General features: G+C 41.7%; 1 protein-coding gene across 1 annotated transcript in view; it reads left to right on the top strand.

Annotated features, from left to right (window-relative positions):
• The first annotated feature begins 4826 nt into the window (after window positions 1-4826).
• Window positions 4827-23977, top strand: part of tyr (tyrosinase) — a 44686-nt gene continuing 25535 nt past the window's right edge. Inside the window, exons 1-2 of the mRNA XM_073043357.1 lie at window positions 4827-6271; window positions 20766-20982. Coding sequence (XP_072899458.1) covers window positions 5438-6271; window positions 20766-20982 — 1051 coding nt within the window. The 5' untranslated portion in view covers window positions 4827-5437. The remainder of the gene's footprint in view (window positions 6272-20765; window positions 20983-23977) is intronic.

Raw genomic sequence — 23977 nt, 5'->3', positions numbered from 1 at the left:
TACCCTTTTTTCAGGTTAAACCACTTCAAAAAGGACTGATAGCTACAATTTATAAATGGTTATTGAATTTACGAGTGATATCTAACGATAAAATTAAAGGTGCTTGGGAATTGGAATTTCAAAAGTTACTTTCATATAATCAATGGAGTAAAATTTTTCATTTGGTAAATACTTCATCTATTTATGCCCGTCATTCCTTGATACAGTTCAAGGTAGTGCACTGGGCATATATGTCAATGGATAAATTAGCCCACATTTTTCCCAATATCAATCCTATTTGTGATAGATGTAATATTGAAGTGGCCACTTTAGCTCACATGTTTTGGTCTTGCATAAAGGTGGACAATTTTTGGAAAGATGTCTTTAAAACTTTTTCAAAAGTCTTGGATCTGGACCTACAACCAAATTTACTTACAGCTATTTTTGGGATTATTCCATCAGAAGCAAAATATAGTCCTGTTTCCGCACAGCGGATGATAGCCTTTTCAACTCTGTTGGCTAGGAGAACCATTTTACTTAAGTGGAAGGATCCTAATCCACCTACTTTTTTTTATTGGCTTTCCTCCATCACCGAATTATAGGAAAGATGTCAACAAAATAGAGAGAGTACAGAGAAGATTTACTAGAATGTTACCTGGGTTCCAGCACCTAAGTTACAAAGAAAGGTTGAACAAATTAGGTCTTTATTCTTTGGAGCATAGAAGGTTGAGGGGGGACTTGATAGAGGTATTTAAAATTATGAGGGGGATAGATAGAGTTGACGTGGATAGGCTTTTTCCATCAAGAGTAGAGAAGATCCAAACAAGAGGACATGAGTTGAGAGTTAGGGGGCAAAAGTTTAGGGGTAACACGAGGGGGAACTTCTTTACTCAGAGAGTGGTATCTGTGTGGAACGAGCTTCCAGTAGAAGTGGTAGAGGCAGGTTTGATATTGCCATTTAAAGTAAAATTGGATAGGTATATGGACAGGAAAGGAATTGAGAGTTATGGGCTGAGTGCAGGTCGGTGGGACTAGGTGAGAGTAAGCATTTGGCACGGACTAGAAGGGCTGAGATGGCCTGTTTCTGTGCTGTAATTGTTATATGGTTATATGTCCTTTTTAACACAAAGTACTACCCCTCTCCGCATTCCACAGGGATCATTCCCTCCACGACTGCCTGGTCCACACATCCCTCCCCACAGATCTCCCACCTGGCACTTATCCCTGCAAGTGTAAGTGCTACACCTGTCCCTACACCTCCTGTCTTACCACCATTCAGGGCCCCAAACAGTCCTTCCAGGTGAGGCAACACTTCACTTGTGAGTCCATTGGGGTCATCTATTGCATCCAGTGCTCCCGGTGTGGTCTTCTCTACATCGGCGAGACCCGACGCAGATTGGGGGACTGCTTTGTCAAGCACCTCCACTCCGTCCGCCCGCCATAACAGACAGAATCTCCTGGTTGCCACCCACTTCAACCCTGCTTCACATTCCCATTCAGATATGTCCATACATGGCCTCCTCTACTGCCATGATGAGGCCAAACTCAAGTTGGAGGAGCAACACCTCATATATCGTCTGGGTAGTCTCCAGCCCCTTGGTATGAACATCGAATTCTCCAACTTCTGGTAGTTCCCTCCCTCTCCCTTCCCCATCCCACTTTCACTCTGTCTCCTCCTCCAGCTGCCTATAACCTCTCTCATGATTCTGCCTTCTTCTCCTACACATAGTGCTTTCCCCTTACAATCCTTCTTCACCTTTCCTGCCTGTCCCCTCCCTGTTTCTCCTCCCCCACTCCTTGATCTTTCCTCTCACTGGTTTTTCACCTGGCACCTACCAGCCTTCTCCTTTCCACCCTTCCCCCACCTTCTTTATAGGGTCCCTGCCCCCTCTCTCTTCAGTCCTGACAAAGGGTCTCAGCCCGAAATGTTGACTGTTGGTTTCCACAGATGCTGCCTGACCTGCTGAGCTCCTCCAGCTTGTTGTACGTGTTGCTATGTCCTGTTTAAGTTTAGAGAAAATAAGAAGTCGGACATTTGATACATCCTTTAAATTTGAAGAAATCTGGCGAGCTTTTATTCAATATTTTCATATGCTTTGATTTAATGATTTCTGTACTGACTCTCTTCCCATAATTTTTTCAAAGTTATGGATTTGATCAGGAAGTCTTTTTTTTCTTGGTTTTACTCTCAGGATGGACTGCCCAGTCCTTTTTTCCCCCTTTTTGTTTGTGTTTGTAGAGAATAGTGGGGTTTTTTAATATAAAACATTTAAAAAGCTTTTTTTCTTCTTATGAATTGATAAGAGGAGAATTAACTATCTTTTTTCTTATTATACATTCTGTATCAGATTAATACTATGTATGATTTTGATAACGTTTATTTCACCATCCGTATGTATTGTTATTGATATATATATTTGAGATAATTTTCCTCTTGCTTGTATATAATCAATAAAAAGTTTGTTAAAGAAAGAAATCCACAGACTTCATTGTACTAAAATATTCATGGCTAAACGGTTTTTTAATGCCTTCAACATATTCTGCTTTTGTAAAGTAGAGGGGATCATAAACAATGATTAATCCTCAAGAAACACAAGGCTTCACCTGGTGGTCTTTCTCAGGCTGTCAGAAGGATTTGGCTTCAAGCATCTCTAATATTCAGAAATTATTGGAAACAATAGAATTAATGAATGAACGAACTAATGATAAAATAATAAATAACTTTTGAAACAATTAAAAATAATATTTTTACTTATAAATACTGTACATTGAGGATATCAGTGAATCAAAAACATGAAAAGTTAATTTTAACTCATACTTAACTGAACTTATTGTATGAAAGAATATAGTATGTTCTAGATGCACTGACTATGAGGAGCCAGATGCAAAGTACATCCAGCTCATTTGTGAGTCCAGAGGTAGTACTCAAGGTTACAAGCAAGTACATCTGAATTCTGCAATCAGTGTTGTGGTGCTGAGGTACAAAAACCTGGAATGCGTGTTATAAAATTCACAGTGTGGTCCTCCAAGCTGGCAGTCTGTTCTGGACAATTGTTTATGGTGTGACCATAAACATCAATGCATTGCCATGCTTGTTTCTTCACATCCCATCAAATTGATCATGTCGTAGAAATTCTTAAGTCTTTCCGGTCTTGCTTGACCTTTAAAACTGCCTATCTATCCATCAGCTAAACTACGTATTTACATTCCAATGCGTAAGTTACCTTTTCATCTTCTATTCTGTTTCCTAGGTGTTGTTGACTATGCTAAAAATTATTGAACATCACTGAATAATATGAAGCCACTTCTTGAATCACTAAACCCCTTTAGAAAAGGTCCTCCGAGTCAGGGTCGTATATGACATGTGAGGGGAGTGCTGTTAATCTTTAGTGTTCTGATGAAATGTTTGTCCTTGTATTCTTCTTGGTGGTCGGAGCCATGAGCTTGGGAAGTTCTGTTAGTGTAGTCATGGTGAGTATCTCATTTTTGTAGATGTACATCACTGTAGGTATAGTTTACTGATGGAGGAAACTATGAATGATTATAACCATGAAACTCTGTTAGATCAGATTAGATTAGATTATTGTCATGTACATCAGGGAGCAATGAAATTCCTCCCTTGTCTTCTCCTTGATGTTCATTGACTTCGGCTTTATTGGTATTGTGACAATTGATTGTGTTAACTTGTGATCACATTCACATGTGGAGTTTAGTTATTTTATCCACGATTAGATCAGATAGGAGCTGAATGGTATCAATGAAACCAGATCTGTGAGTCCTGAATTGAAGAGAAAAGTCTATATAAGTTATCTTTCACTTGGAAAGAGAGCTCGTGTGAAATGGATGAAGTATGGAGGCAAAAATGGCATATCAATATTTAATACCATAGAAAGGGGAGGAAGTACAGGAGACACAGTAAAATGGACCAGGGTGATGAAAAGACAAAGGTCTCTGAAGGAATAGGAGTGCCAGTCAGTGAGTTGTCAGTGAATCGGTAGCCCTTGTTAGCTCTGTCAACAACACTTTGATACTGATTGTAAATTTGCTGTTTTGAACATGCCCTGCTTTTAATGATCAGACCAATTTTCCACATGATTGAGTCAAATTTCTTGCACGACTTCAAGTCTCGATTATTCATCGTTCCAATCTTTACTGGAATACAAATGGCCTCAATTTTCAGGGATCACTCTATACCGAAATTCTTCCTTTTGCCTATTCATTGCCTATTATTCATTCTGGCACTGCTGCCATGGCTTTTTAATCCAGATTCCTTGGAATTCCTTCAGCATTTCTCCCTACCTGACCATTCGTTCTTCTCCTTACAGTATAAACCCGTTAAACTACCTCTATCTCTGTCTTAGCTTTGCTTTGCAAATTGCTCAAATTCCGCCGGAACTTGGTCCCAAAATCAACTCACTAGAAGTCGGATTGATATTCTAGTCTTGGAAAGTCCGGTGATTACATCAGTACAAGAGCCCCATTTGACGTTTCGAAGTATACGTGAATTTAGACCATAAATATCCATACATCTCCTTGTCTCGTCCGCATTTTGGGACACCAATCATGTTTCTTTAAAAAGCGCGTGATAACCTGACCATTTGCCTGAGGCGAATGCAGAATTGCCTGTAAAGGCAGCTTCATTCTAGATTCTTAGAACGAGCAAAGAAGTGGAGGCAGGGTTGAGGGAGTCTAATAATGAACATTATTGTGGGACGCTTCATTAAACTTCAAATGTTGCGGGCCTGGGGATTAAAGAAACACGTGCTTCCTGCCCCATTCATGCAGTGGGCTTGTGATCCACAACTCGCTTTGTGTCTCACGGTCCGATGAATGTCAGCCTGCCAGTTCAGGCATCCATTTCAACCTCCTGACTTGCACTAGGGCAAATTCTTAAAATTCTCTAATGTACTGGACTGAACACGAGATGTTGGATTTCCATGAAATTAATGAACTTCATAGCCACTGTCTTTATTCTGCGCAGAACCACTATAGTATGCAGCAAATGCGAAGGTGAAATGCCGCCTCTGTTCCTAGGTACCGTAAAAACCGACATATTGTATACACATACTATCTTTAAGCTATTTTGAATTTTGTTATCAAGTCTTCCTTTATTCTGTCTGGTGGATTCAATTGAAGATTGTTTGAGCTTCATTCGTCTGAAGATCATTTGGTGAGTGGAATCGACAGACCCTTCACTTTGAGAATGAGAGTACTTTGAGGTAAAGCAGGATTTATATAAACTGTTATACAATCAATTATAAAAACGGTGCTCTCACACATATTTAAGCGCGAAATTAAAATAAAAAGACATTAAAAATCCCACTTGATGTGGTCTGTGGTGAGGTCGTCATTTACGCCATCCGGGATGAAAAGATCTTTTCATTAATCCTGGGCATGTGATGTGAAGTCCAGGATTATAAATCTAAGCATTTGAATCCTCACTCTGAGTCGAGGCAGAATGCGATCACCCCAAAACGTGGCTGCTTTGTTTCTTTGCGTCCTGAGCCTTTGCAAACTTTCCTCTTCGCAATTCCCTCGGGCATGTACCTCTACGGACTCACTCACCAGGAAGGAGTGTTGCCCAGTTTGGAATGAAGATGGGTCCCCGTGCGGGCAGCTTTCTGGCAGAGGATCGTGTGAAGATGTGTCAGTGATCTCCACTCCCCATGGACCTCAGTTCCCGTTCTCGGGGGTGGATGACCGTGAAAACTGGCCAGCGGTCTTCTACAACAGGACTTGCAGATGCAACGAAAACTTCATGGGCGTCCACTGTGGAGACTGCAGATTTGGCTATACTGGTGCGAATTGCACGCAGCAACGCATGTCCATCAGGAAAAATATATTCCATCTAACTACCACAGAGAAGAATCAGTTTTTTGCCTACCTCAACCAAGCTAAGTATACCGTCAGTGAAAACTATCAGATCGCCACAGGAACTTACGCCCAAATGAATAATGGCTCAAAACCCATGTTCAAAGACGTGAGTGTCTACGATCTGTTTGTTTGGATGCACTACTACACTTCCAGAGACGCTCTACTGGGTGTGTCCGGCGTTTGGCCAGATATTGACTTTGCCCATGAAGGCCCTGGATTCCTCACCTGGCACAGAGCCTACATGTTGTTGTGGGAACATGAACTCAGGAAGTTGGTGAACAATGACAACTTTACCATCCCCTACTGGGATTGGAGAGATTCACAAAACTGTACTATCTGTACTGATGAGTATCTGGGGAGCGGCCATTCCACAAACCCCAATCTTCTCAGCTTTGCATCCATCTTTTCTACATGGCAGGTACTGTGCAAAGAAATCTTATATGCACATTTATGTTTGTATCTTTTTCTTCCTTCTAACTAATATAGAATGGTGACCAGTAGCAATCTATTTCTTTCATTGCTGTTTTGAATGTAAACAAGGGACTGGCCTGGCCCTAGAAAGATGGAATGGGGGCTCACAGGCATACTGTAAGCAACTGAGTAGATCACAGACAGTGTTGAGGGAACAAAACTCTAGTCTGTTCTTCCTGAGACATGAACAGATTTATTCTTAACCAGGATCATTTTTTATTGAGAATATTGAAGAACCCTTAAACATCTGATTAATATCTTACTGTTAGAATTTGTATATAATTATAAATTGGATACATTACTACTGTTGCTCTCATTACTGTAGCTATTTTTCCTTATATTCTGAATTATCTGGTATTTAAAATATAGCACTACTGTACCTAATTAAGTCTGTGAAGTTTCTATGCCTAATTAGCTTTGGCAGTGTGCCAGTCACCTTATACAATCCGAAAACTTATGGACGCTAAGCATGCCTAGCTCCATCTCACTGCCATGTTCGTCAAATCTTCCACTGACGTTGTTATCAGACTGTTTATCTGAAATCTTGTAATGTCTTTTATCTAATTAAATATCAGAAAGAGCAAAATCATTTACTGCAGTGCTCACTATAAAATCTGTTCAGTAAACTTTGACTCCAGCTCTCTCCATGGAAGTTGTCTTCAGGTTAACCCTTTTCATTTATTACTTTGCTGTTGTACTTGACCTTTATTGAATATCTGACCCACACACCCATGCCATTATTGAGCCATCCTAGTTCCTCCTCCATTTGAACCATCCACCCTGCTTTTCCATTATGCAAACTCAACATCTAAACTTCAGTCCTGACTGGCCTCCCATTATTCACCTCTAAAACCCATCGAGAACTCTGCATCTGAATATTTACTATTTTGAAGTCTTCTTCACTGCAAGTCCATTGACTACTGGTTACTCAATAGTTTCAATCCAAAATTCACTTCAGCAGTTTCAAGTTGATCTATAAACTCTCCTTCCTGTCTCTGGAAGTTCCCTCAAATCGACAAACTTCCAATTAGGCTTTCTCCCTTCAAGTTCAGTGAGACTTGAACTATAGGTCATATGTTTGGATGAAAGGTCAAACATTTCTGGAAGATTATGAGATTACCATTGTTTGTCACATGTATATTGAAACATACAGTTAATGGTGTCGTTTGCACAAAACAAATAGCGAGCATTGTTTTGGGTAATCCGCAAGTGTCACCACCCTTCCGACACCAACATAGCATGCCTACAACTCATTAACTCTAACCCATACATCTTTGGAATGTGGGAGGAAGCCAGAGCACCCGGAGGAAACCGACGTGGTCACAGGCAGAGTGTACAAACCTTTTGCAGGCAGCAGCAGGAATCAAACCCCAATCTTACTGCTGATGCTGTAAAGTGTTGCGTTACTGCTATGTTGCCGGGTCAGCCTGAAATCTGAGAGGAAACAGCTTCATTCAGAGGGCGGTGTGAGGGTGGAACAAGCTTCCAGTGAAAATGGTAGATACAGGTTCAATTGTAACATTTGAGAAAAATTGGATTAGGTTCAAGAATGATTAGGGGGTTTGGAGAGATATGGGCTAGGTGCAAGTGGATGGAACTGGGCAGAAGATCAGGTCAGCATAGACTGGATGTACAAAAGGGTCTATTTCTACACTGTGGTTCTCTATGATTTTATGACCTTAAATCAGCTGTCTTTCTTCTTTATTTGTTTGTGCATATCCTGAAGCTAATCTCTGGCCAGTGGTAGGCAGGCATGAAGTGCTGGGATCCCTTTCTCAGACCTATTGTCCTTTCTCCTTGCCATTCCTCAACATCTAAGCCTTTGCTGAAGCTCCTTGTGTCCACATTGAATTGCTCTGATTAGATTATCCCAGAGCAAGAAAGAGTTCACAGAATGGGGGACTACAAGGACACCTCCAGCTCCTTCAAGCACATGGCAAGAGCAAAGATAAGCAGGTTGTCTATTTCCACTGTCCTTGATTCACTCAAATTCACTGATCTGTAGACTGTTGTTCTTTCTGGCCAACGCTGCTCATTAACTGTTTGTCCCATTCTCATCAAAGAGGAGGTGATGTAGCATCCATACCAGGAACAGCAGACTTAAATCCAGTTACTTCCCCCAGGCAGTAAGGCTGATCAGCACCTCCACCTACAAACCTATCACCACTACTTTATCATTTCCTGTCAGAGTCACCTTATGAATTGTGTTCTTTAACTTATTGTGTTTTTTGTGCTGCATCAGATCCAATGTAACATCATTTTGTTCTGCTTTATGTTACGAACCCCGTAACTGGGTCACTTACCAGCAAAGATAGAGAGGTCCGTTGAAGTCTGATGATACTATTTTTAATAGTATTTATTAGTAAAAATACACAAAAATAATATCAATGCAAATATACAGATAATATACGTCGTCAATACTAAATCTAAAAGTGCGAGTATAATAATAATCAATAAGAAATAAGCTCTATCGTTGTCTAGGGGGTAATGTATTGTCCAATGGAAATATATAGTTCGTTCAGTTCATACAGGCCACAGCCGTTGGGGACCGCTGTGTTTCAATTGTTGGAGAGAGAGAAAGATTTGGAGAAAAACTTGCCGGCTTTCCTTTATGATTTCGATCCATCAGGTGTCTCGTTGTCGTGGCAGTTCAAGTGTGACCTCTCCTTTAGCTAAACCGTTTTTCTGTGGTGAGCTCGCCACCCAGGCAAGGGAGGATGCACACGAGCCCCACCGGCTTTTGCTATAAAACGCTGTCACGGGATTTCTAGCGTTTCTCCTGGTGCGTCTAAAGGGGTTGTTCCCTAAACCACTCTTTTATCCTTACTCACGGGGTCTCAGATGTCAGTCAGGTTGGGATGATGCAATCCCTCAACCAGCCCACTCTGGTTGTCCCCTGAGGGGTTTCAATGAATAGTACAGTACTCAATACACAATTCCGTCTCCAAGAGACAATGGCCGTTATCAGTGGTTCCGTTCCGCTGAGGCCAGGACACATTCCAAACCTTGTGTATTCTGAGTGTCTCTCTCTCATTTCCTGAGTCCCAGACCCAAATTAATAGCGATCTTGCGATTCTCAAAAAAAGGAGGGGGCGACTTTGTACCCTTTGGCCCCTCAGAGTTGCTTCACATTTGTAACATTTACACTTGTGAACTGGAAATAATATTAAACAATTGTGAAGTTTGAAATAGTTGCTATGCAGTGTGACTGTCAGGTTATTTTTGTTATTAACTATTCCATGATAGAGGGATCATTGGAAAAATCAGCCTTTCTGGCCCATCTATACTTGCCCTTGAGAAAGTAATGGAAATCAACCTCCTTGAGTCTCTGTATTGCTTTCTGTAAAAGTTGTGAAAGAACTTCCATAATTCTCCTGGCTGGCAAGTTTCATGATTTAGACTTCACAACAAAGGCATAATATACTTTCCAAGGCAACACACACATAATGCTGGAGGAACTCAGCAGACCAGGCAGCATCAATGGAAAAGAGTAAACAGTCGACATTTTGGGCTGAGGCCTTTCATCAGAACTGGAAAGGAAGGGGGAGAAGTCAGATTAGGAAGATGGGAAGCGGGGAGGAAAACGTACAAGGTAAGAGGGGAAACTGGGAGAGGGGAGGAGTGAAGTAAAGAGCTGGGAAATTGATCAATGGAACAGATAAAGAGCTGGGTAAGGGGGAATCTGAGAGGAGAGGACAGAAGACGATGGCAGACGAGGAAAGGGGAGGAGCCCCAGAGGGAGGAAATGGGCAGGTAAGAAGAGAAGGTGTGACAGAGAAACAAGAAAAGGGAATAGTGAAGGAGAAGGGGGAGGCATTTCCAGAAGTTCAAGAAATCGATTTTCATGCCATCAGGTTGGAGGCTATCCAGGTGGAATGTAAGGTGTTGCTCCTTTAACCTGAGTGTTACCTCATCATGGCAGTAGAGGAGCCTATTGACTGCCATGTTGGAATGGGAATGGGAAGGAGAATTGCAATGGTGGCCATCGGGAAATCCTGTTTTTTGTGGAGGATGGAGAGTGGTTGCTTGACGAAGTGGTCTCTCAGTCTTTGTTGGGTTTCACCAATATAGAGGAGGCCCCGCCAGGAGCACCAGATAGGGTAGATAACCCCTACAGACCTACAAGTGAAGTGTAACTTTACCTGGAAGGACTGTTTGGGGCCCTGGATGATAGTGAGGGAGGAGGTATAGGGGCAGGTGTGGCACATTCCACTTGCAAGGATGAGTACCGGGTGGGGGATCAGTAAGGAGGGACGAATGGACAAGGGAGTTGGCATAGGGAGCGATCCCCACAGAAAGCAGAAAGTGGGCAGGAGTGAAAGATGTGCTTAGTGGTGTGATCCTGTTGGTGATGGTGGAAGTTATGAAGAATTATATTCTGGATGCAAGGATTGTGAGGTGGTAGGTAAGGACAAGAGGAACCCTATCCTACCCTTTGTGATGGTGAGAAGATAGTGTGAGGGCAGATGTGCGCAAAATGGAAGAGATGCGGGTGAGGGCAGTGTTGATGGTGGAGGAGGAGAAGCCCCTTTCTTTGATGAAGGAGGATATATTGCGTGCATTGGGGGAGTGGAGGGGCATGAATGGGTTTGCACTGGCAGATAGGATGAGGAGGAAGCCGATGGAGGTCCTCCCATGTCCATCCTGCTTCTGTCCTTGGAGGCAGTGCGTCATATCCATGGATTTGGGAAGCGGTTTTGGAGGAGCTTAGGTAAGCAATTGCAACACATTTTGCAGCTGGTAAATTCAATGGCAAGTGAGCAAAAGTTGCCAAAGCTCTCCTAATTTACAAGTTCCCATAGTAAGAATTTTCAGCAGCTGAAGCTTAGGAAAGGAGTTGGTTTGTAGAACATGTGGTGAGGACACTTTAGATAAGTGACTCAAGACACATTGTCTTGTAAGGATGTGTGCAGTGTTACTGTCTTAAAAGTAGCTAAGGCTCCTTGGCATAGCTGGTTCTTTCTCTATTAGAGGCACTGGCTACGAGATTGATAAGGGAGCAGTAATACAGAGATCTAAGTGGCAAGAGCATGTACTTCTCCCTTGAACTGTTATCATTATTCGAGAGCAACACCCCTCAGCAATTCCACTGCTCCTTTTGAAAATTAAATGGGGGCTGGTGTGACTTGTTTTAGAATTTCTCTCCACATTTCCTTTGTTTTCTTTCAGAAGCAGCATGATGCATTTCAAAGCAAGATAACAGTAGTTTGATTATCCAAAAAAAACTGTTAGAGCTATAATGCTAGACTCTATCACTGTGGACTGCATGTCTGTGGAACTGGACACAGACTCTGTTGTTGATGGCATTGATTCTATCCTTGATCTGAATACCAAAAACAAAGCTGAAAATGCATATAACATTGTTAGTAGACTTTGGTGCAATGAGCTGATTGCTTACAGTCAGCATTCATCTGTAAACATCTGGAATATATTTGAAGTATATTTTTTAATGTATTTAGTGAGCTGATCTTAGCTGAATGAGAACCAGCCCATCACAATCTATACAAAGCAGTGACTTCATAAAATACCAACAATGATTGATGGCTCAGAGGACTTGTCTTTGATTTCAACATTTCTCATAGTGGTTTTTAGACAGCGAGAAAAATCTCTCCTGGCTTTTAGAAGAAATAAAACTGCAGCCCGATGTAGTGTAACAGATGAAATCAGAAGACAGGTAAATTGTATGTGCCATGAAAGTGACAGTCACTCTCCACTTTGATATAGCAGAGCTTTGTTCCGTTCAGCATAAGTGGTTGTTGGTTTGCAATGAAGTGAAGACAGCAGGAGAGAACCAGTAAAACATAAAATGCAACTCTGATTCCAAAGTAATATACAAACCATGAATTAACAAATGAATTGTATTTCCTTACAATTTATATTATAGATTGAATGACCTTAGTAAGCATGTGCTGGGATTGCAATGCTTGATTAACCTGGACTCATTTGTCCTGATGCAGAATGGACGCAACATTGATGCTTTCGTTTCCATTACCTCGGTTTTATCATTCAGCCAGCACCAACTACACAGGGACACATCCAAGCAATTTGATTTTATGGATGGCTGGCACTAATTGAAGCTAACTGGCACAGTGAAAGTAAGCTTTGTGTTCCATCGAACCATAGAAATGTACATCACAGAACTGGGTCCATATGGTTCACCTCATCTGTGCTGACCTTAGCACTAACGCTATTTACTCACAGTGACTTGTATCCTCTCCCCTTTCCTATCTAAGTGCCAGTCCAAAAGTCATAACCACAGACTCTGCCATGGAATCTGGATGCCCTCTCAGATGGGCTGCTGGGTGGGGTCAGCAATCACACTCATGAATATGCAAGTCCCAGCCAATTAGTGTTTCTCTCTGATTGTATTTAACTTCTTTCCTCTCATTTCACTCTTGTCAAATCTTGACCAACTAGTACAGCAACATCCTTGCTCTCTGCTTACCTTTGGCCTTGTTCTGGGAAAAAACGACTACCGCTGAGATTGACACTGTAAAGGAGTGGTATTTATTTAGTATTAAGTTACTCTATCCAAGCTGTAGTGTCAACACTAGCTTTCTGTTTGAGAGTTTTAGTTAATGTCCCTATTGGCTTAGCATTTACTGTTTAATTCTGCACAGTTCTTATTAATATTCAATGAAGTTTTCATCTGCTTCAGTGTCTCTCTTTCTTCACTTGGACCATAACCACAAATCCTTGTCACCAAATACGTTTTAAATGTTGTGTTCATATCTGCCTCCACTAACTCCTCACCACCTTCTGTGGGGAAAACTTACCCCTCAGATGTGCATTAAATATTTCTCTCTGTACCTACATCCTGTGCCCTGTAGTTTTAGACTTCCCTGTCCTGGGAAAAACAATATATAGTATATCTATCTCCTCCTTGCTGCTAAGTTTTGTATAGAGTCATAGAACAGTGTAGCACAGAGACAGGCCCTTTGGCCCATCTAGTCCATGCTGAACTACCTAGTCCCATCAACCTGTACCCGGATCACATCCCTACATACCTGTACCATCCATGTACCTATCCAAACTTGTCTTAAACGTTGAAAGCAAGCTTGCCTGCACCACTTCTGTTGGCAATTCATTCCACCTTTAAGTGAAGTCATTTCCCCTCATATTCCCCTTAAACTTTTCACCTATTTTGTCCATGCTGAACCATAAATCTACCTAGTCCCATTGACCTGCACTGGGGCCATAGCCTTCCATAACCGTCCAATCCATATAATTATCCAAATTTCTCTTAACTTTTGAAATCAAACCCACGTCTACAACTTCCACTGGCAGCTCATTCCACACTCTCACCAGCCTATGAGTGAAGAAGTTCTCCCTCATTTCACCTTAAACATTTCACCTTTCACACTTAATCCATGCCCTCTAGTTCAAGTCTGACCCAACCTCACTGGAAAATGTATTTACTCTATCCATACCCCTCATAATTTTGTATACCTCTATTAAATCTCCCCTCATTCTTCCACACTCTAGGAAATAAAGTCTTAACCTATTCAACTTTTCCCTATAATTCAGGTCCTCAAATCCTGGTAAAATCCTTAGAAATTTTCTCTGTAATCTTCATTCTTATTGACATATTTCCTGTAGGTAGGCGACCAAAACTGCACACAGTACTCAGAATTAGGCCTCAGCAATGTCTTATGGAATTTCAACATAACATGGTCATCAATACTTTGATTTATGAAGACCAATGTGCCAAAAGCTGTCTTTATGACCCTATCTACCTGTGACACCACTTAAAAGGAATTATGGATATGTATTTCTAGATCCCTTTGTTCTACCACACTTCACAGTGCCCTACCACTCACTGTGTAAGTCCTACCCTGGTTTGTCCTCCCAAAGTGCAATACCTCACACTTAGCTGCATTAAATTCCATCTGCCGTTTTTACAACCCTTTTTTCCAGCTGGTCCAGATCCTGATGCAAGCTTTGATAATCCTCCTTGCTGTCCATTACACCCAGAGTCTTGCTGTCATTTGCAGATTTGCTGACCTGGTTTACCATAACACTATCCAGATTGTTGATGTAGATTTCAAGCAACAATGGACCCAGCACTGATCCCTGTGGCACATCACCAGTCACAGGCCCTCAGTTAGAGAGGCAACTAAAGCCAATGTCTAATCAAATTTATTGCCTCATTTTGATTGCCAAGTGACTGAAACGTCTTGACCAACCTTCAATACAGTACCTTGTCAAAGGCCTTTCTAAAGGCCATGTAGATAACATTTATTGCCTTGCCTCCATCCTGGTAATTTCCTACAAAACCCAACATATGCTTGGGAACTGGGGTGCACAGAATGCCCCGACTGCCCCACTCACTTCTTCTGAAATCTCTCTCCTGGAACAAAATCCACCATCTCCTCAGGGTCTGTGGTGCGGAGAATGTCTCACTGTCCCAGCTTGCATCTTTTGAAATCTCTTTCCTGCTAAGCTATCCAACATTTCCTTGGTAACCTTGGTGCACAGAATGTTCTGACTTCCTCTGCTGACTACCTGCCTCAAGTCTCAAGGCGCGGGTCGCTTGTTTACAGCCGCTAGGAGAGAGGCGTCCAAGCCAGTGCACTCTACGGGGAGTAACATGGCGCAGCATCTGGGCTGAAGTCGGTGCCCCCCCCCCCATGTTCATTTGACAGAAGACAAGCCCTATTGTGGTTGACTGAAGATTTCAATGGTCTGAAAGGTCTAGACAATATACATAGTTACTTTGCGTGGTTGTATTTTACTGGTATTCTGTATGTGCTTGTTATCTTGTATATGAGAGGACTAGGTTCCAAGAAACAATATCGATCACCTGGAAGGGGCATCAGAGCTGCTGTGCTCCACTGGGGGGGGGGGGGGTACAGCGGCCATGCTGGGGTTGGAGCTGCCCCCAAGTGTTCAGAAGTGCTAGCAGAAGGCTAGCACTATTGTAGTTGACTGTAGATCGATGCTTTAAATTTGGACTCTTTATTACGTGATTGTGAAACAATTTGTGCTTGCTATCTTGTACGTGCTGTGTGTTACCGTTGAAACTGTGGTTTGCACCTTGACCCCGGAGTAACATTACTCCATTTGGCTGTATTCATGAGTATTCATGTATGTTTGAATGACAATTAAACTTGAATTGAATTGAATCCCTCTCCCACTACACACACCAGCATCTGTGGCATACAGAACTGTTGCATGGGGGCTTTTTGTTTGGTAAGCTTAAATGCACTAACTAGGCTTTTCCTGACCAGCCTCATTCTGTAGTCTAGGCTTTACCTGCATCCTCCGAAACTCAATTAGTTTCTGGCACAATCTCTGTGAAGTTGGGACCTGTGCTTTCCTTGGCCACACGATCTTCCTCTAATCCTTTAAGTCATGATTGGTATTTCTCCTGCTGGTCAGGTATTAAATCAAAATGACATTGTCATTGTGTTATCTTCTATTGCTCCTCTACTATCATCTGGCCTGGATGAAGTTCTTATTAATCTGAAAGAAGAGCAACAGGACATTAAGAGATACAAATGCCTGCATTGCTGCAATTTGGAATAACAATCTACTGGAGGAATTCAGGTTGAGCAACTGTGGAGAGAAAAGAATTGTCTTCGCCCTGAAGTGAAATCTCAACCCGAAACATAAACATTTCATTCCCCCCCCCCCCCCCCCCCAGTACATAATGCTGTTAAACCTAGAGAGTTTCGCCAACAACCAAGAGGTGGTTCCAGGAGGTGGAGGAGTGATTATGAGATTGCTTTCTGTCAGTGGACTGGGCCGTTTTCAAGCAGTCATCTAGAGAACTGAAGGAATACATCATGGTTGTAGCGGACTTTATTAAAACTGTTGTAGGTGAGTGTGTCCCCACTAAAACATTCAGAGTCTTCCCCAGTCAGAAGCCCTGAATCAACCATGAGGTGCAAAGTCTGCTGAGGGCCACATCAGAGGCATTCAAGTCTGCAGACCAAGAGAGCTACCAGAGGTGCAGATATGATCTCCAGCAAGCCATCTCACAGTGAAGTGGAAATTCCGGACCAAACGTGAATCAGTGAGGTATCCTTGACAGCTGTGGCAGGGCTTGAATACCATGACCTTCTACAAAGTTAAATCAAGTGACACAGGTGACAGCAGGGCTTTGCTTCTAGATGAGCTCAGTGCCTTCTATGCTCGCTTTGACCATCAGAACATGGAGGAACCATCACGAACCCCACATCTACTGATGATCCAATGATCTCAGTCTCTGAAGCAGAGCTGCAGCTGCCTTCAAGAAAGTGAATCCACAGAAAGCATCTGGACCAGGTGGGGTATGTGGCCACATACTAATGACCTGTGTGAACAAATGGCCGTTGTGTTCACTGATACCTTTAACCTCTCACTTTGACAGTGTATGGAACCCAGCTGCTCCAAGCAAGTTTCAATTATACCGGAGCCTGAGAAAAGCATGGTGACCTGCCTCATTGACTATCGTCCAGGTACGTTTACATCTACAGTGATGAAGTGTTTTAAGAGGCTGGTGATGAAAGATGAGCTGGATTGGACAGCAGTTTATTTAAAGATTTGTTGTTCAAAGACGTTCACTTGTGTGTTTATTCTCCACAGCGAGCTTAGTTGTCAATACCCACTATTTGAGTAGTGGGTCTCCTCTCTCTACCAAAGAGAAGATACTTCCAGCTAACATTTTTATTTAAACACAGTTCATTTATTTTCAACTCCAACCAACATTGTTAAAACACATTTAAAATTCACAGATAATTGCTATGTTATAAAAGACTTCAAAATTACAAACAATTTCTAAAAAACAAAGGATTTCCAAAACAGAGGCAAATTCCTGTAAACTAACAAGTAATACCAACATTACCAGTCATTTGTCACAGAAATCAAAGGCAGAGGAATGGATTCTAGTTCACCCCGTATTTCTTTCACGTTTCTTGATGGGCCTTACCACATTCCTAATAAGCCTGAACAGCCGTCTATCATACACATGATGTTGTTTCAGATACTTTTTAACATAAATGACCTCAAAGCTTTTGGGAGAGGCAATTCATGCTGTGGAGCTAACTCCTCTGAGTACATAACCCTTCCAACTTATTCTACAAGCTTCCTTGAACCAAACAGCTTAGCATTGTCAGGTTTGAAACAAACCAAATTAGGTAACCCATTCTCTTGTATTGCACCTCTTCAGCAATGTGACAGATATTGTGACTCAACATCCTGCTTTCTATAGACAGTACATCTATTTACAATGCTGTGTTTTTTCAATTTCAAGCTGATTACTGCTTTCAATTTATACTAAGAACTGAAAACTGGGTCCCATTAATGACCAGAAGCTAAACAACGAATATTAGTTGGATGTTTAGCTTACAACTGGCTGATCTTTACAAATGGCAGCTGCTGTGTTTAGAAAACTAAGTTTGGCAACAAAACAAGTGCCCCCCCAACACAGTAAGTGAATCTAGCATCCATTGAGTACACTGAGAGTATAGTGTCATTGGTATGCTTGAATCCTGATTAACTGAGACAGTTACTACGTGAGAGGGACATGCCCATCCTAGCACACATCAGCACTGGGGACTGGGTGGAGGAAATCAACAGTGAGAACCAGTCGTCATGGAGGTGGCTCTGCAGTGCTCACAGAGAATGAAAGGCATTGCTTATGGTTATCCAGTGCAACCCAAGAAAAACCCCAGTTTATGAAATTACTCATACCATTGGATCCGGACTTCCAGGGTTCAGAGAGTAGAACTGTGAGGCCCAGTGCAATGGCTTTTCCACTTTAAAAACTCTTCTACACAGATTTCTGCCATTGTCCAATCCGACCGACAATCGCAACTATGTGAGAGATGGTTACCTAGAAGATTGTGTAATGTCTAAAATAGTTTATGATGTTTAAAGATGCATTGACCAATCCAGGATCTATACATGAGAGGTTATTGAACTTCTGTAAGAACCCATCCATTTCTTTAGACATTGACTCCTGGTATTGGCAAATATAGCTGCCTTTTCTCATTGCTTTTGCAGACTGTTACCGCAGAAGCAATTAGCCCCTCCAAATAAAGGACTTCTCTATTACTTTTCTCCTCACCCATCATGACTCTAGACAGAATGACTGAAATTCTGAATGTATGCTGGGTCAAAGTTAGTCGAAGGATGCCTCCAATCTTTGGCTATGCCTTCAAAAGCTGTAGAGTGCCTTTAATTTGTGGTGGCTAATTATGAGAAATTCAACTTACTCACCTCTTTGAATCCTCTACTGTTAGCATTGCTACATGTACAAGTTATGCAACACAAAGTTGGCACACTGACTGAATTGGACAGGTATGGGTTCATCACAAAATGCCATTTAAATGTTAATTTTCCATTTTCTTAAAACTGGTTAACTGGTTTCATGATCCCTTTTTGTTTAAGTTCACTGTTAAATGGGTTTGAATTCCAGTGAGATTTCAAATAGCTTTCAAAGGTATATTACTGGGCTGAACTTTGAAAGGTTCATTACATCTCTACTTAGTTGTAATGAAACAATACTGAATAATCTGTATTTTCTGTGATTTTTAAAATATTTCAATAAAGTTTAAATGGAGAACAATTTTGAATTCTGCCAGATTTTGATGCACTGTTTTATCTAATTATAATTCAATGAATGTAGGTCAGTTCAGAATTCAGAAGACAATACATCTAACTGTGAAATAAGACAGCTGACAGACTGTAAAGTGAATTGACAGCTTTCCTAGGTTTTTCAGTTTCTTTTTATTGGCCTTTAATGTTTTGTCCATAAAGATGTCAATAGAAGCTATTGTTATTCTGTATTTATGAAGCATTGGTGACATTGATGCAAAAATCTCCATAGTAACCATTTAAACAGTAAATATAATTTTCATATGTGAAATTTTGAAAAGTGATTTACTGTAGATAAATGTGTAAAAGATTTGCAACCCTGTCAGTGAATTTTAGTCAGGAGACAAGTATATTAAAAATTCTCAACGAAGAAAACTGACTGGAACATTATTCTGAATAAGTTAATTATGTCTCCAGTTATGTGGTTGCCTTTATGACTCGTTCTATTTGGTGGACTATGCTGATGAAAGTCTTTTGCCAGTTAGTTGTGTGGATTTGCAGGCCCTTGAATCTAGAAGATAAAGTTCCAAAATCTATCAATGTCAGATTTTGAGCCATGATATCCTCTGGGGCTAATGCATATGCCAGTGTGCTGTTACGTTGTAAAGACTATGGAAAATGGAATTTAAGATTTATAGGCGTCTTGTCATTCATCAATGGGTTATGGTGATTGGAAGGCACAGTCAGATTTTTAGTTGGTCATTGAGGAAAAGAAAGGAATTTTCTCATGGTTTATGAGTTACAAATTACATTCAGGAAATATAACATTATCTGCCATTCATTACATCCCCAAAATGAATAAATACATAATTCTCTTGAGATCTTGCGATATTAAGTGTGAGTACAAAAATAAGTTCACGATGAATCATTCTGGATCACTCTGGTGCTCAGTTCCTTTCACTTCCTAACTCATTGTTCTATTCCTCAACTTCTCGGCCACCGTTATTCACAATCTTCACTGTAACAGTCTCCATCTTCCACTTCCAACTGTGGTCTTCACCAGGAACTTCTTCCTTGCACCCCATTTTCTCACTCTCAGCAAGACCCTGTGGAAGGTCACAAGCATGAACTCAGAAACCCCATGAGCAGTACTGTAGTAGACAATGGATGTCATGGAAACTGGTTCATCTGTGAATCACATGCATATCATGAAAGATAGGAAGTTCAACTCTTATTTCTTTGACAAGATATGCATTAGTTATAACTTGCCTGTGGCTCTTATTAAGAAATATTCATTGCTGTTAGTCAAATATTCACCTTAGAAGAAAGCTGCAGATCCTTCAAACACCAACAGCAAAAGGCTGACTGTTTCGTGAATCACATTAAGAATTACAGACATAGAAGCACTGATAGAGTATTAATCCACATACCTTACAACATAGTACAAAGTTTGAAGTAAATTTATTATCTAAGTACATTTATGTTACTGATGCACCATCAATAACTCTCGGAGATGGGAGGCAAAAGATAGGCTTTTATTAGCTGCAAACGTGACCACGACATCTTGGAGACTGAGGGAGGAGCAATGCCCCAATTGCCTTTATACAGGGGTCTGTGGGAGGAGCCACAGGAGCAGTCAGCAGAGGGGCGTGTCCAGACAGGTATACATAGTTTACCACAGTTACCACATTCAACCTTGTCTTGGAGTCTCTTGGAAGTCTAACATTCCTTTAGCAAAATATATATCTGTGACAGAGTACATAGTTAAAGGCATGCACACATTTTACATTATACATAAGTTCTTTAAAACTTTTCCAAATTTGTGAAACTGATTTTAAATTAATAAAAATATCCATTCTTTGTTCTTGATATTATATAGTAAGAAAAATTAAGTTAAATATTTAAATTCTTTGACACAGGTAATTTGCACCAAACCAGATGATTACAATCGCCGTGGAGTTTTGTGTGATGGCTCTCCTGAAGGACCCATTCGTCGAAATCCGGGGAACCACGATAGCAATCGGACTCCAAAGCTTCCAAGCTCATCAGAAGTGGAATACTGTTTAAGTCTGACCGAGTATGAAACTCCACCCTTTGATAAGTTTGCCAATTACAGCTTCCGGAATACCTTAGAAGGTTTTTATTTTATATTTTGTATTTTAGTTACTGTGTGCTTCAGAAAGTTCGATTATCTGTATTGTGACATGCAGTAGGTTGTTATTTTGCTTGACACTTTTTGCATCAATATGGGCCAAAAATCAGAAGTAATATGTATAGTTATGCACCAAGAAGTCCAGAGAAATAGACAGAAAACAGGATGCTGGTTTCAACCGAAGGACTTGGATAGGTTTTACACCAGGAAGGATAGCTGTCACTCTTGCAAGAAACTGTAGCGTGTGTGCAAATACCTAAATTAGATCCTCTCCATGAAAAAAAATTTATCTGCTTCCAATGCAGATTTCTTTCTTTTACTGAGCAGCTTCATATGGAATTGAGCACTATATAATCATCAAGGGACATCCTTGCATCTGATGGAAGGAAAGTCATTGGTGATGTGGGTGGTGACGGTTGTGTCTAGGACATTGTGCCAATGGATCTCCTGAAGTGATGTCTAGGCAACAGGCATGACTGATCTCCAGCAATCATAATCATCTCTGTGTGCAAGGTATGACCTGCTGAAGAGCTTTTGCCTTGGTGCCACTCTTGGTCAAATGCTGCCTTGACTTCAAGAGTAATTGCTTTTACCACATGCTTGATATTTAGTTCTTTTGAACATATTTGGACCAAGTTCACGAGCTGAGTGATCCTGTCAAAATTCAAATTGAGCATCAGTGAGCAGGTTGTTGCTGAGTTAGCGCCACTTGACATGACACCTTCCATCACTCTTCTAGTGATTGAGAATAAATTGACTAGACTGTAATTAGCCAGATTAGGTATGTCCTTTTTATGATCAGGGCAGACTCAGGTAATTTTCCACATTTGAAAATCTGTGTCTATCCTTGACCAGTTCAAATAGAAGTACTCATTGCTAGTTATGGAGTGGAGATCTTCTGTCCCTCACCCGGGATGACATCTGATCCCTTGCTGGGTCCAGCGCTCTGAGCCATCTCTTCAGGTCAAATCAGGTGAAACTGATTGGGTAAAGACAGACTCTGGAATGCTGGAGAATTCAGCAGCAAACCGGGTTGGAGCATCAGCAGTTCTGTACGGACGTGGCTGCAAATGCTCCAGCTTGAGTGTAAAATTATATAATTAATTTTGGCACTTTCCTGCATTAATCCCATAACTCTTGATTCACTTGATCTGGTCTGTAACTTACATACTGACCCTGATCATTGTTTATAGAGCCTCCTCCACTTCTTGGCTGTTTAATTGTCTCTTACCATTTAGGTCTAGAACTTTAATCTGATTCTCCTGGGTCACCTAGCTCTTGCTAATTGCATGTTGCTTTGGCTCGTTAATGCCCATGTAGTCCTGTGTTGCAGCTTCGCAAACTTAGATTCTCATTTGTCACTAGACCAGGGTTAACACTCTGGTGTGATAATGATGGCAGAGTGAGGGTTGGTTAAGTTGTGAGGATGGGTTTGCTGATCAAATGCCGTGGAAAATTTTTTCTGGGCTATTCACCATTTTCCAAAACGAAACTCAGTCATTGGCACATACATCCAGACTGGATCTTAATACATTTGTCCTTCCTTCACTCCCAAGGTTTCAACTCTGTTCAGTAGTTTGTTTTTATTTACAGCATGGAATGCATATCTTGAACATCCTCTCATGGCAGTAGAGAGCATCCTAACATGTTGCATCGCTACCTGGTACGGAAACTGCACTGCAGTGGACAGGGAGGCATTTACAATGGGTGGTCAAAACCAACTTATCACCAGCACCAACCCGCCACTCAAGGACGTATATTCAGAAAGGTGTTGGGAAAAGGCTAGCAATATCATAAAGGATTAAACCCACCCTGCTCAGGACCAATTGTCCTACTCCCATCAGGGAGGAGACTCTGTACGATCCATGCCAGAACCACCAGCTTCAAAAACAGTTACTTTTCCCAAGCAGATCAACACCTCCATCCACTAACCCTTTCCAGACCACTACTTTATCATTTCCTGTCAGTCACGTTTTTGTACAGACACTCACGTACCTGGCATCACTTTTTATGTCGGGAAGCAGCCTGGTCGAGGGAAGTACCTGGTGTGAAAAGTGCTAGTCTTTGTCTCGAGAGTCTTTGGCGAGGAGGCTGAGGGAGGAGACTACGCCAGGCACAATTGGAGAGGGTGAAGACATGACCGCTAAGCTGATTCAGTGTGCTACGTGCATGATGTGGGAGGTCAGGGACACTGATGGTGCCCCCGGCTGCTACAGCTGTGGAAAATGTGTCCAGATTCAGCTTCTGAAGGAGCATGTTGCAGCACTGAAGAAAGAACTGGATGACCTCAGGTTTATCCGCGAAAACGAGAGTTTTCTGGACAGGACCTACAGTGAGGTCGTTACACCGAGGATACGGGAAGAGAGAAAGGGGGCGACGATGAGGAAGGAAAGGATGCTTGAAGTACAGGAGACCCCAGGGGATGTACCTCTCGTAAACAGGTTCACCCTCTTGGGAGCTGTCAGGACAGAAGATACTGCCAGTCTGAGAGGCGGACAGGTCTGAGAGCCGAAAATTGGTGCAGAAGCAGAGCCGAGGAGTCAGACATCAGGAAGAGCTGTGGTAGTAGGGGACTCCATAGTAAGAGGTACGGAAACGGGTTTCTGCGGCAACAGGCGAGATTTAAGGATGGTGTGTTGCCTCCCTGGTGCTAGGATCCAGGACATTACGGACCAATTGCAGGGAATCCTCAAGGGTGAAGGTGAACAGCCGGAAGTGGTAGTGCATGTCGGCACAAATGACATCGGGAAGAAGAGGAAGGACATTCGGCAGCGGGACTTCAGAGAACTCGGAAGAAGGCTGAAAAGCAGGACTTCCAGGGTGGTTATCTCTAGTTTGCTTCCAGTTCCTCGTGCTGGAGAGGGCAGGAACAGGGAGATAATGGATCTGAATGTGTTGCTGAGGAACTGGTGCAGGAAGCAAGGATTTACATTCTTGGACCATTGAGATCTGTTTTGGGGTAGGGATGAATTTTACAAA

Source organism: Hemitrygon akajei, chromosome 4 (assembly GCF_048418815.1).
Source record: "Hemitrygon akajei chromosome 4, sHemAka1.3, whole genome shotgun sequence".
NCBI classification, from domain to species: Eukaryota; Metazoa; Chordata; class Chondrichthyes; order Myliobatiformes; family Dasyatidae; genus Hemitrygon; species Hemitrygon akajei.
Note: the sequence above shows the minus strand (reverse complement) of the source record. Positions and strands in the feature narration are given on the sequence as shown.